The sequence below is a fragment of the Pseudochaenichthys georgianus genome, chromosome 6 (genome assembly GCF_902827115.2).
Source record: "Pseudochaenichthys georgianus chromosome 6, fPseGeo1.2, whole genome shotgun sequence".
Lineage (NCBI taxonomy): Eukaryota > Metazoa > Chordata > Actinopteri > Perciformes > Channichthyidae > Pseudochaenichthys > Pseudochaenichthys georgianus.
Genome location: NC_047508.1, coordinates 18,763,921 through 18,778,192, shown reverse-complemented (window position 1 = coordinate 18,778,192; position 14,272 = coordinate 18,763,921). Strand labels below are relative to the sequence as shown.

Below are 14,272 nucleotides of genomic sequence, written 5' to 3'. Positions count from 1 at the left end.
GACACTTGTAACAGATGCCACATGTCACCAGCAAACATGACTCATATGTTTTGGTCTTGTCCTCGCCTACAAGGATACTGGACAAGCATTTTCAATCACCTTGGACGTGGTATTGACACCATGTGCAGAAACTGCCATTTCTGGAGTAATGCCTGGCCACCGAATGTTGAAGAGGAAAACTAAGGACAGTATAGCCTTTGCATCTCTTTTAGCACGAAGAAGAATACTCCTAGAATGGAAATCTTCTATACCACCTAAAGCATCTCAATGGCTTAAAGATCTAATGTTGTACCTGAACTTGGAGAAGATTAAATATAACCTGAGGGGCTCCTCAAAACTATTTGAATCTGTCTGGGGCTCTATGATAGCCTACATAGCTGAACTTAAGACACTACGTTAAGGAGAAAGAGGGGGAACTACGAATGTATGTTTTTTTTTGTTTTCCTTTTTTTTTCCTCTTGTGTCTCTTTTTATATTAATTTTTTATTTATTTGTTCTGTCTTTGTATACATGTATGTATGTAGGTAGGTACGTGTATGTATGTGCATGTGTACATGTGGGTATACATATGAGTATATGGGTACAAGTATTACTGTTACTATTCTTTATTCCCTTATCTATATATTTTCTTTTAATATTATCTTCTATATTACTTTACTTTTACCTATACAGGTATCTATCTTATTTATTTATTTAGTTAGTTATTTATTTTACTAGCTAGGACCGGGAGGGAGGGAAAGGGGAAAAATAAATTAAAATATTGACTGTATAAATGTAAACTCATTGTGCCTGACTCAATAAAAAAAAAGTTTAAAAAAGAAGAAGCTGTTTTGTATTTTCTGCAGAAAGAACAAAAAAGTGAAAAAGCAGCTAACACTTTATTTCAAATTGAAAGTTTGGCTAAAACCACCTGTATTGTTCTTTAAAGGTGCAAGTTTACAATGTGCAAGATTACAAGCTATAAAACACACACACACACACACACACACACACACACACACACACACACACACACACACACACACACACACACACACACACACACACCACACACACACACACACACACACACACACACCACACACACACACACACACACACACACACCACACACACACACACACACACACACCAGGAGTGCGTAGGTCAGGCCCAGCCCCACCAGGCCAGTGGACAGCTCGTTGTAGAGAGAGTTGGTGATGGAGGCCACGGCTGCCACTAACACCACACACGCTCCAACATACTCCTGCACAGAGACAGAATCAGCTTCACAGCAGGAAGATTATACAGCACCCAATTATTCAGCTCGGCCAATACAGATAAATGCAGATACATTATCGCAGATCAGTTTGTTGCCAACACACACACACATATAATATCTTAACACCTCTGTTATGTTGAAACAGGAGAGGCCAAATGACCAGCATACCGCACGCAGCTGTTCCATAACCATGAAGGTAGAGGTAGTGTGATATTAAAGAGTGAGGAACAATTCTGTTTTTCAGAATCCCAACAGAGGGAGCCAGCAACATCAACATACATGTGAAGCAGCTGCTGTCTGGCGAACAGTCACCAGGTCTGATCTGAGGGTAAGAAACGGATCAGAGGACGGGGCTTTACCATGCGGACCTCCAGCCAGCGGTTGGCTGCCGTGAGGAAGAGAGAGGCGATGTTGTGAGCGTCCGTGAACTGAAGTAACCTCTGTCTGAACCGGGGCTCATACCTGCCAATCAAAAAAGCACATGTCTCATTCATATCAGTCTCACTTTTGTACATGTTAGAGTTTAAATCCTCCTCTTTGTGCAAAGTAATACACATTTCTGTAAATCTGCCAGTTAGCTTTGAGGCTAGTTTTCATCTGTAGTCCTGGGACAGATGTTGTTAGTCACCATAAAGACACATTTCATTTAAAGTAACAAGTAAATCCATCAGTAAAACGTAGATAAACGTAACATAGATGCTTATATTACTTGAAATGCTAATAAAACAGTAATCCTCAGGTCTTATTGCTCATGTTCTTAAAGTAGTTGAATCGACTGATACCTGAGGGCCCTGATAGTGGTGAGACCTTCCACTGTCTCAGAGAAGTGGCAGAGCAACGGGAGCTGGGTGATGTCCACCAGCTGCTGCAGGTCCCTGACCACGACACAGAGCACACAGCGCAGAGGGAAATATCAACTGGAGCAAAGTTCAAATGATTTGAAAAGGTCGATAATGAAACAAAAGAAAGATAATGTCACTGTGACATGCATCCCACTTCTGTGCAGCCACTTGCATTGGACTGTGGGTTATGGCATGCATGTGTTCAATGGGAAATAATGACACTAGAGTGTTGGTGAAACCAGTGGCACAAAAAAAATCTTGCATCAGGGCTTTAATTTTTACAGCATACATCGAATTTATTTCCCAAAAACTCTGTGCCTTATGGGGAATCTGTTAATTATATTGGGAGACTCAATATATTCTCCCTCAACATTATATTTATTTAACCCTTCAATTATTTGTTCATTAAAAGTTCAAATAATGATAAAAAGGCCATTTCAAAGCCTGCTAAAAAGAAAAAGGTGGAGAAACCCAAACTGAAATGACTTCTTTGACATTTTCTATTTCTAATGTCTAATTTCTCACACCAGAACATTAAAAACAATCCTCTGTTATATGCTCCGCCTCACCTGGAGGCCACCCTGAAGTATTTCTGGATGAAGTAGCAGGCGATGGTGAGCGGCAGCAGGGCGAAGAGAAAGACGGGGGTCACGTAGGAGATGACGCCCAGGGCGGACACACACAGCAGGGTGGAGCGGGACAGGCACTCCAGGGTGGTGGGGATGTGCTGGTCGATGGTGTTGGTGTCTGCGGAGAACCTGTTGAGGATGCTGCCGAGCGGAGTCGTCTCAAACAGCCTGCAGGGATACAAAAAGATGTATTAACACTCAGACATCTATTTTCCTTTTTAATTATAATGGTCATTTCATTTCAAAACCATTTATTTGCCCAGATTGTTTCTATGATATACTAAATCCTTTATATAGAAATCATATTTCAGAGATTTCCACATGACAATATTTATGAATCTTCCCAGATGTGGTGGTTGAATAAATGATGTAACGTGAAATGCATCTGTTGTTTAGCTGTGTGTGAGTCTATATACATGACATGCAGGGTTTTGATGTGCATGCGGACGTCTTTATGTAAGTGATGTCTCCTGGGCTCTATGTAAGGAAAGCAGATGGTGCCTTGGGTAATGGGGGGAACAAAGACGCTTTTAACATGTTTAATTGATCTGTTCCAGCACACACACACACACACACACACACACACACACACACACACACACACACACACACACACACACACACACACACACACACACACACACACACACACACACACACACACACACACACACACACACACACACACACAGTGAGCATTAATCTCTCTGCCTCCTTCACACTTCATGAGGCAGTGCTACAGTGCACACACACACACACACACACACACACACACACACACACACACACACACACACACACACACACACACACACACACACACACACACACACACACACGCACACACACACACACACACACACACACACACACACACACACACACACACACACACACACACACACACACACAGTGAGCATTAATCTCTCTGCCTCCTTCACACTTCATGAGGCAGTGCTACAGTGCACACACACACACACACACACACACACACACACACACACACACACACACACACACACACACACACACACACACACACCACACACACACACACACACACACACACACGCGCACACACACACACACACACACACACACACACACACACACACACACACACACACACACACACAGAGCGTCGAACCTCATGGGGGCCAGGATGATCTTGTTGAGCAGGTCGTGGTGGAGCTCTTTGGCCACTTTGAGGCCGGTCCACTCCACGGCGACGGCGGTGGCGAGACACAGGACGATGCCCAGGCAGCACAGCACGCTGAACACCGACAGATACCACGAGTGACTGAAGCCACAGCCCTGCAGAGAGAGAGGAGGGTATAATAATACAATGCAAAACAATAATATCCATATTTGTGTAGCTCAAAGTGCTCTAAGCCAGGCTTTGCATTAAAAACACAACTAAAAGATGACAAATTAAGTGAACTGTCCCAAAACAAACATTTAAGCTGCTCTTTACATTTGTGTCAGTCCAAAGTTTCATAATTGTATCTTCTTAGGCATATCTCTTCATACCTCTTAGGTGTGTATTAGTATATTGCCACAGCTTGTTTTATTTATAATATTTATAAGAGATAAAATGTACTTTTACTGTGGTCCACCAATTTCTAATCAGTTTATCGTTGAGTCTAAGTGGATGTTTGTGCCAAATTTGAATAAAGCTTTTTGTGGCGATCGTATTCAGGTGTTGCACAAGAACAAATCAGTGAAGTTGTTTGCGGCCGGCCAGTAAACTCAAAGCAGAAGAAGAAGAAGAAGTGATGTCCGGCTTCATTTGCGTAATCTTCCCACAGGGAATTTATTCCGGTGTGAGCGCGATCGGCTCTTTAGTTCCATGGGGGAACTAAGTGCTGGGAACTAAGTGCTGGGAACTAAGTACGGCAAAGTACTTGGTGTGAAAGCGGCTATTGCTTCAATCAAAGTCACCCAGGAACTCCTCATTAACTAACCATTAACGAATCATTCATTAATACAGTACCCCCGTCTGTTTACCAGTAACTAACCATCAGTTCTTCAATCGCAGTCACTCAGGAAATCTTCATTACCATTAACTATCTAGTCGTTCCTTATTCACTACTCAGTAACTAAGCACATTTTGTGTACCTTATTGAACCATATTTAGTTTTACAACTCAAGTTAGCAGCCTGGCAGATTCACACAGTGTAGGTCATGTGCCAGAGTTTGTTTCTTGACAGTAGCAGAGGACTTCTGAGGCCCACATGACCTGGCATTGAAGCGACAGTGTTCACTTGTACAATTTGTAAATGTGTGAAACGTGACAGATGAAGGAACCCACACACACACACACACACACACACACACACACACACACACACACACACACACACACACACACACACACACACACACACACACACACACACACACACACACACACACACACACACACAGCTGCTTCACTTGTCTCGGATCATAATCAACTGCCAACAGCTGGGGTGACCCTGACGTGTGGCCAGGAAGGTCCCTCCCTACAGGAAGATCACGCAGACTGCGTGGGGCCTCAGCTCGCGAAAGGGGCCTCATCTTGCGGAGGGAGCCTCAACTGAGCTTCAACTGAGCCGCAAATGCGGCGCACCTATGCACATTTCCACTGCAGCACGTAGCACGGTTTAATAGTGTGGCGCAGCACGGTTCCGCTGCTGCGAGGCTCCACTAGCACCCCAACCCCCCCGTCGACGGTTTGCAGTCTTTATTTTCCATATTATGGACACATTCGCAAAAGCTTGTAGAATAAGGAAAATGTTTGCATCACTTTCCACTGACAGAGAGCAGAGTGAATGCCTGGGTATCTATGGACAGATGTTTTGATACTGTAATATTGAGTTACTTCTTTTGCTTTATATGTAACGTATTCAGTCGCAGAGCTTGCTCTCAATGGCCTTAGTTATGATTATTATCGAATGCGTAGCTGGTATATTTAATACATAGAATGTGTAGCTAGACGGGATAATAATTCAAAATAAAGTTGTAAAACTAAGTCTCTTTTCTTTTTTACTATTCCAATGATCCTCTGGTAAACACACCAGATAAAGCACAGAAGGAGAAAAAGCAATGGATTGTCATTAAGACGCTTCAACAACTACAGATTTTTCAGTGACAATCACTACAAAAAAAATGTATGACTGCAAAAACTGCTGATCAACATAATGACAGATAACAACAAGTCAATACAATCACAAACCATGTTCTGCCTCACCTGAACGTCGGTGCAGTTACGAGCTGTTGCTAAGGTCTTGGCGGCGATGACGTGTGACGTCCAGTGGAACAGCCAGTAGTCGATGGCGACCATGAGGGTGTGTTTGAGGAGCTGGGACAGGAGGAGCAGGGTGAGCAGGACGACCCCGGCGGAGGACAGGTAGGTGCCGCAGGAGCGCCAGGGGATGGTGGCGCGGTGACGCATCGCCTGGGACATGATGTCTTCATCGTCACTCTCCTCCAAGGACTCCTCTGGGATCAAGACAGAAATGTTCTAATGTTTCAGAGTGGTGGTTCAGTGTGAATTATAGAGTTGTGACAGATAACATTATCGCATTTTATAATACGTAATAAAAGCTATTGGTAGTTTACATATAAGACTATTTCTGCATTTACCTGTGGACTCCAGTTCTTCCTGTTCTGTCACCTTTTCTGAGACATGTCTTCGTTGTTTCCCCTTGTATCTGTCTAAACAACGACTCCTAACCCAGAAAAGGAAACCAAATAGGACATACTCTACAGGCCACATCATCTAATATCATGTTCTCAACACCAAGCAAAAGTGTTTTTCAGGGGTAATGAATAGCTGGCTGGGGATAAGGAGCTAACGGTAATGACCTCCCGCCTCCTCCCTTCCCCTGATGTAAATATAAATCGCATCACATCATGCAGAAATGTCTGGAGCGTGAGGCTGTTGGAGAGGAAGCCGGAGGGTAGAGGAGAAAGAGAAAGGGAGAAGATGACTGACTACTGCAACTACTATTATCTACTGTGCACCATGCTGGCATTATGTTAAACGTGAGGAGTTGGAGTGACAAATGATTGGGGAAAAAATGTGAAAAAGAAAATGATGAGATTCTAAGGGGGTGGGAGAAGCTGCGAGTTGCTTGCAGCGGCACGATGCCACAGACTTGTTGTACAGTCCATGCTTTCTGCCCACACCTGTTCGCTCAAACATGAGGGCAGCAGCTTGTGCTGGAGACATTACATGTCACTTGCTTTTATCCAAAGCGACTCACATACTCAACACTGTGGGCAATCTCCACAGCAGCAATTTGGGGTGAAGTGTCTCAGGGACACAACGACATGCTGACTGCAGTGGGGTTTGAACCTGTGACCCCCTGATGCCAACACCAACGCACAAACCACTGCACCACATGCCTCCAGAGACATCCCGTAAGTCCATCAGCGCACGGGAGACAACACAGAACCCAAATAAAGAGCACCTCCTCTGCACAGTTAACAGCAGAGATAAACAGGTAAAGGATTATAGGCGGTGTGAAGCACGAGGCTGTGAGAGAGAGAAGGTGCTGATATATCTGTTTGCTGAGAAAGTCACAAAGACAAGAAGAAAGTCTGGAGCATTGTAAAGTTTGCATTTGGGATGGAATACATTGAGAACAGACAGTTATGTAAATGTAGCCGGACATTCAAATGAAGCGGGTGAGCTTAAGCTTTTAGAGTAAGAGGTGCTGCTCCTCGGCAAATAGACACAACAGGAGAAGAGAAATGATATTCTGCCTTTATGATGAAGCTGAAGTCGGTAAATGAATGACTGCAGTTGTATGTCAGCATGTAACCGCTCACCTTCCTCGTCCTCTTCAGTCCTGGCAGCATCTCTGGAGTACATGGCCCTCCGCAGGTTCTTCCTCTCCATATCTGTCATACTCGCTGCCTCTGTCTCCTGGAGGATACATAAAGATAAATACATGATTCTCCTGAGAATACTGAAGGGTACAATCTGCTGAGACAATAAGCAAACATCCAGGTATTCAAACTGTCATTCCCAGCAGCATGGGATTGTTTGCACCTCTCCAGAATCTAAAAGTGTTTTAAAGATTTAAAGTCACTAATGATTCATTAGCCCTTTAAATGTGCAGCCATTAGTCACCGACTCAAACTCCTGGTCCTTTCTGTTCATCAGGGTTTTCCACTGCTCAAAGAGGTCGGGCTCAGAGTTCTGGATGTCCTTCAGAGTCCCTTCAGCCTGGATCGTGCCATCCTTCATGGCAATGATCTAATACAAACATACAGAAAGGTAGATAGCAGAAATGAAATCTTTAGCATGAGGACACATTGGAAATGAGGCTGCAAACATCTGGGTTGTTTCTGACATAAACAGTCTGCATCCCAAATGAAGTAATATAATGTTTACATCATGAATAATATAACACCATTACAAGGGAACAATCAATTACTGCAACTACTTAAGAGTAAAGAGTCGGTAAACCTGCTGGGTATCCAGTTAAAGAGGCCCTATTATTGTTATTTGGGTCTCCCTTGCCTGTAGTGTGTTATATCGGTCAGTTTCTCTGCCACACACTCCCCCCCACTTCAGTATAATAGTAGCATCATTATGTTACACTCGAGCTTCTGGGCGAGGGGCTCTGGTTTCAGACAGAGGGTGAAAAGATGTGCTGCATCACAGACAGGATGAGAAAAATAAAGACCTTTTTGAACATTAAAGCATGTAAACATGTCACATTAGAGGCATAACATACAATGAATGAACCGGACAATTAGCATAACACGGCCCCATTAAATCCATAGCTGGTCATACCCAGTCCGCGTGTGGGAGATACTGCAGTTTGTGAGTGACCAACACCACCGTCCTGTTCTCCTCTCGAAGGAGCTTGAGGATGCCGTCCTGCATCAGATGGTCACTCAGGTGGATGTCTAAGGCAGAGAATGGGTCATCCTAAAAAAACATCAGTTCAAAGATTAAGAAATCACAACTTAAAAAACAACATTCAAAGTTAGAGTTTTGTGTGTGTTATTGCGTGGTTCCAGCTTTTGATAGGATTAACACTTTTGTTCGTTGTCATATATGAGTGTCACTTTATCATCTTACAACTTTAGACTTTATTCAGAATAAACAAGAGAATGAACAACATCACTGTGGCATCCTAGAAATTGTGAATAGAATTTTCCTTACTTTTTTCTAACGTTTTATAGCCTAAAATATTAATTAAGAAATAATAACCCGTCAGAAACTGACATTATCAAACTGACATTTAAAAGTTTCATTAAGCTCCTCAGCCCTGCAGCTCAGCGTTAGAAAGTGTTACCATGTGTGTCACGTATGAAGGCATCACTAAAAGACTCACATCAGAGTTCTTATTAAAGTTTCAAACGTCATTTCACTTTGAATACAGAATGTGTCCGATAACTATGGGCTCAGAACAGTCTCATAATACACACATGCACACAGCAGGATTCAAACTTGTATTTCCGGATCCACACTTGTGTTTTTCAAAGCACACACAAATGTGTTCAGTTTCATATGCATGTAATTAAAATCCAAATACAGAAAAAAGTTTTACATGTGTGTTTTTGATCCTCACATATTTGTTTTCCGTTTAAATCCTCTGCACCTGCAAACACAAACCGCTTTCTGTGCACGGATCGCTGTGCATTCGTGTGTGGGTTTTTGAGACTCCCCTGACGGCCCGTCCACACTACAGCGTCGACAGCCTCGACAGCTTCAATCTGCCCATTCACTTTGAATGGGGTGACGTCACGTTGCCTCGCTTTTTCGCCGAACTGAATTGTGGGTAGCATAGCGGTCCGTCTCCGCCGTTTTAGCCAGCGCCAGCCAATCAAATCCCGTTTCGGAAAATCTGACAGCTCAAGCCGTAGCCAATCAAACCGCGTCTAAGCTGGGAGAGATATCCCGCCGTTCATTTCTATATTTCAAAAAAAGTTGGAGGAGAAACTAACTATCGCCGTAGAAAATCACCCGGTTTTGTATGACCAGACCCTCTTCACCTACCGGGATACAAACCGGAGGAACCAGGCATGGAGGGAGGTGGCAGAAGTGGGTGAAACTGGTAGGTTTTCGCCTGTTTGGGGAGTTTATATATATATTGCTCAAAAGACAAGACGTCATAAAAGACGAAAGTCTTTTTCTGGTCTGCATCCCCTTAACAATTGTGTGTATTGAGCTGTACTGTATTGTGAGCTGACCGGACAGTGCAAAATGCGTATATGAAGTGTCATGAACGCAAGAAATCATACCCTCGTGGGGGCGCGCTCATTTGATTGGCTTAGAATGAAGGAGACATCTGATTGGCTGATAGAAAAAATTACAAGTATGAATCGGCTGACCGTCAGGGGAGTCTCAAAAACCCACACACGAATGCACAGCGATCCGTGCACAGAAAGCGGTTTGTGTTTGCAGGTGCAGAGGTTTTAAATAGAAAACAAATATGTGAGGATCAAAAATACATATGTAAAACTTTTTTCTGTATTTGGATTTTATTTACATGTATATGAAACGGAACACATTTGTGTGTGCTTTGAAAAACACAAGTGTGGATCCGGAAATACAAGTGTGAATCCTTCTGTGTGCATGTGTGTATTATGAGACTGTTCTGAGCCCATAGATAACAAGGTTGATTAAAGTACAATCCAAGAACTAAAAACCTTCTTGTAAGATGCGTGTGCGTGCGTGTGTGTGTGTGTGTGTGTGTGAAGACTCACCAGGAAGACCACGTTGGTCTGTTGGTACAAAGCTCTAGCTACGCTGATACGCTGTCTCTGTCCCCCTGACAGGATGATACCCTGCGCCACAGGGCAGACAACTTTATTACACGGTTTTACTAGGAAGAAGGATGAACATGATTACATCCATGAATGCATGTGGCATTTATCCCCAGAAACAAAGGAGATCAAAGTTTATTTCCAGCATGAAGAAATCTAACATGACAGTTATTCGGCAGAACAAGATCAGTCCAGCTCCCTCCATACAAAACATCCTGGCTGCACGGTAATGATGACAAGTGATTCTGCAGTACAGAAAGCACAGTGGGAGCATTGGGAACAAAAAGAACACAGACAATCCTAAATGTTACTGTGATACTGACCCGCTCCCCGATCTCTGTCAGCTCCCCCTGTGGAAGGATGTCAATGTCAGGCTGGAGGGAGCAGGCCTCGATCACAGCATTAAACCTGCCGGGCACAAACAAACAGAATACAAGTGAGGACAGCTGCTAATTCAAGCCAGAAGGAAACTCAGGGTCTGCTCATTGTTAACCTCACAGCATTGACAGTAAATGAAAATGAATGATACATATCTTACATATAACTTGCAATTAGGTATGCTAATACATATCTTACATATAACTTGCAATTAGGTATGCTCAACACAACCAAAAAAACTAAACAGTAGAAGGAGTTTGAGCTGCCTTTATTGATCCACATGAGAGATTCAGCGCGTGCTTCATCAGACTTTCTTCATCAGACACACACAGACACAGAATAAGAGGCAGATTCAAAAAGCGCACAGTCACAATGGGAAAAAAAGTTCATTGCTGCACCAATCAATAATTCATGTTTAGATTTAAATAAATCACATGTTTATTAAATTGCATTTCATTTCTATATATTATCCTTATGAAATGATACCCAGAAGATCTTTAAACTTACGGCAACAACATGACAGGTTGACAAGCTTAGTGATTTAATAATAATGTGCCACAGCCCGGAAAAGGTCAATTATTCCTGTTTGAAGTAGTCTGCTAAATGTATCCGATTGCCGTAACCTGATGAATCTTTATGAGATTACTAATGAACGGGATGTGCCCTCACCAGCTGAATATATATTTTGAATGCAAATCCAACAAATTACTAAATGTCCATGAATAGATTTATGAATTCAGAGTCACTTAATGGTTTTGTTTTGAATAAAGGAACCAGTCATATATTGCAGGACAACATGCCCACCTATGTATGGCACACATTAAGCCACAAGCTTGGAGGTGGACAAGTTCATATAACAATATTGTGTTAAAGCTTCAGATGTTCAGTTGGTTTATTGTGTGACTTGTTAATCATCTTTGTTCAGCGTATTAGCATGCCACAAACAGAACACCACTATTTAGATGATGGGTTAAGGAAAGGAATGTCCAATTGAAAGACAGTCAGACGCCGAGCTAATAACATGTTCACCCATAAAGGAAGAGTTGAGCCTTCCAAGCCAAACATGATGAATCATGACAGGTGCAGATATTTCTTTTTTCAACTTTCACTTTTTTTAAATGCGTGCTTGGACTGCAACATGATCGAAAGATTTGCAGTGTCACTATTTAATATCTTTTTTTGGAAACACCTCGTGCTGAATCCCGTAAGTGATTTGGCTCCTCTGGATCTAACCAGAACATTAAGTGACAGAATGGGGGGGGGGTGTGAGAGGAGTGTGAAGAGCAAGACAGAGGAGACAGTGAGGAGACAGTGAGGAGACAGTGAGGAGACAGCGAGGAGACAGCGAGGAGACAGTGAGGAGAAGCAGCGCAGGTTGGGCAAACATATCCCCAGCAACAAACCATAGCGACCCATTAGATGTAGTTTTTAAAAAAAACAGTCCATTAGAGTCAGAGAGAGCCTGGTCATAAATCAGAGCAACTAACCTTTCAAAAAGATCATTTGTTGTAAGGATACAAACTGTGAGCGAGTGCCTCTTTGTTTGAATGTAAGTCATTACATGAGAGTGTGTTTGTTTTTCATTGTGCCCACGCAGGCGAAAACAGCATATGTTCTTGAGCCAGGAGGGAGTGAAACTGTGATGGACTCCAAGTGAAGAGACACAAAGACAAATCCTGGTTCACAGGGTCTGTGTGTCAGAACAGGATAACTGGGAAGTCCCCAACTGGATTCACAGTGTTGACTTGAACAGACAGACAGTTTGTTTAACTTTGATCAAGGTGCCACGGCGACTGTAATTAAGCAACAAAAGAAAGTGCAGTAATTATTGTGGGGATGACAGCTTACGCACAGTGGTTACTAATGCAAGAGGACATTCTGGAGAAAAGTTCACTTGGAGAGAGGCATCAAACAAAACTAAGGAAAAGAGATGAAAACAGGATGTTAGGAGGCAACCTTGTCAAATCAACCCACTTAATTGTCAGATTTGAACACTTAAGGTCTTTAATAAAGATTATGATCTTTATGAGTTTCTTAAAGATGAGCTGGTCCATGACTTTATGGTCAGGTTGTATAAGTGTGTTGCATTGTTGGAGGAGCCTGCGACTGAAGCTTCTGTGCATTTGACAATAAAGCCTTTGAATGTTGAAGGCTACCGTTTTGAATGCTGTTAGATTAAGATGTTTTTCTGATTATAAGTTTACCACATTGATACTGAATGAATGAGAGTAAACTGAATAGAGACAAAAGACCCCACTTTGAATCTGCTTGCACTGCAGTCTGTCATCCACAGAAACATACACAAACTGTTTCCTTTATGCTTTATGCACCTTCCTATAGCACCACATCAATGATGAATGAAATGTTTTGCTTGTTGCAGCGGCTGTGGAGAAGCTCAGCCGGTATAACTTTGTATACGGCTCAGGAGGTAGAGCGAGTTTCTACTAGTTAGAAGATTTGCTCGTCACAAATCCGAAACAGAACTTCCTCCAGAAACCATTTCCATCGGTGTGCGGGTGCATGAGGAGCATTAGATCCTGACCAGTAGTTTGGCACCTTGTATGGCAGCCCTGATGTCAGTATATTGAATGTGAATGTAAATAGAATAAATACAAAGTCAGCTTAATAAATAATAAAAGTTCATTTATCATGCATTTTTCAAGACTCTGGTTTGGTGCAGGGAAGTTTTCCTACCTAGGTTTGATCATGGGCATCTCGAAGGTGATGTTCTCCACCACGGTGGAATTCAACAGCCAGGGCTTCTGGGAGGCGTAGCCCACAGCGCCTCTCTTCCTACCAGAGGTTTTAAAACACATGCAGAAGTTTCAAACAATCAATAATCTGCTCTCAATCTTAACATTTGATATCGTATCATTTGTTTTGTTTAAGAGACTTAAGGAACTATTCAACCTCCGGACACAGGGACTCTTTAACAATGCCTAACAATAATAAAAAGAATACCTGATGAATAAAAAAAACGTCCTGGAGACTCATAGTGATGTGTTTGTAAAGTAATCTGAAGGTCATGGGTGAATAGTGAGCTGACGGACTATCTTATTCTCTATTATCTTCTTCTGGATAAGCTTACAAATTGCTTTTCTGCTCCACTGATCACAGTGATGTGTCTCCATGGAAACGCCCTGATTTTAACTTGTTATTGTCTGAGCTCACCTGATTTCTCCGTCACCTGCAGCATCTCTTTCTGAGGGGCTGCAGAGGACACACACACACACACACACACACACACACACACACACACACACACACACACACACACACACACACACACACACACACACACACACACACACACACACACACACACACACACACACACACACACACACACACCACACACACACACCACACACACACACAGCATTAATTGG

General features: G+C 42.8%; 1 protein-coding gene across 2 annotated transcripts in view; it reads right to left on the bottom strand.

Annotated features, from left to right (window-relative positions):
• abcc8 (ATP-binding cassette, sub-family C (CFTR/MRP), member 8) overlaps nt 1-14,272 on the bottom strand; it is a 70,708-nt gene that overhangs the window by 6,890 nt on the left and 49,546 nt on the right. For both annotated transcript variants that reach the window (XM_034085403.1, XM_071203475.1), the window contains 13 exons: nt 14,055-14,093; nt 13,578-13,676; nt 10,829-10,913; nt 10,446-10,526; nt 8,524-8,661; nt 7,855-7,980; nt 7,551-7,647; nt 5,965-6,215; nt 3,880-4,046; nt 2,673-2,900; nt 2,044-2,136; nt 1,621-1,723; nt 1,133-1,246 (listed from right to left, as the gene is read on the bottom strand). In XM_034085403.1, coding sequence (XP_033941294.1) covers nt 1,133-1,246; nt 1,621-1,723; nt 2,044-2,136; nt 2,673-2,900; nt 3,880-4,046; nt 5,965-6,215; nt 7,551-7,647; nt 7,855-7,980; nt 8,524-8,661; nt 10,446-10,526; nt 10,829-10,913; nt 13,578-13,676; nt 14,055-14,093 — 1,621 coding nt within the window. The remainder of the gene's footprint in view (nt 1-1,132; nt 1,247-1,620; nt 1,724-2,043; nt 2,137-2,672; nt 2,901-3,879; nt 4,047-5,964; nt 6,216-7,550; nt 7,648-7,854; nt 7,981-8,523; nt 8,662-10,445; nt 10,527-10,828; nt 10,914-13,577; nt 13,677-14,054; nt 14,094-14,272) is intronic.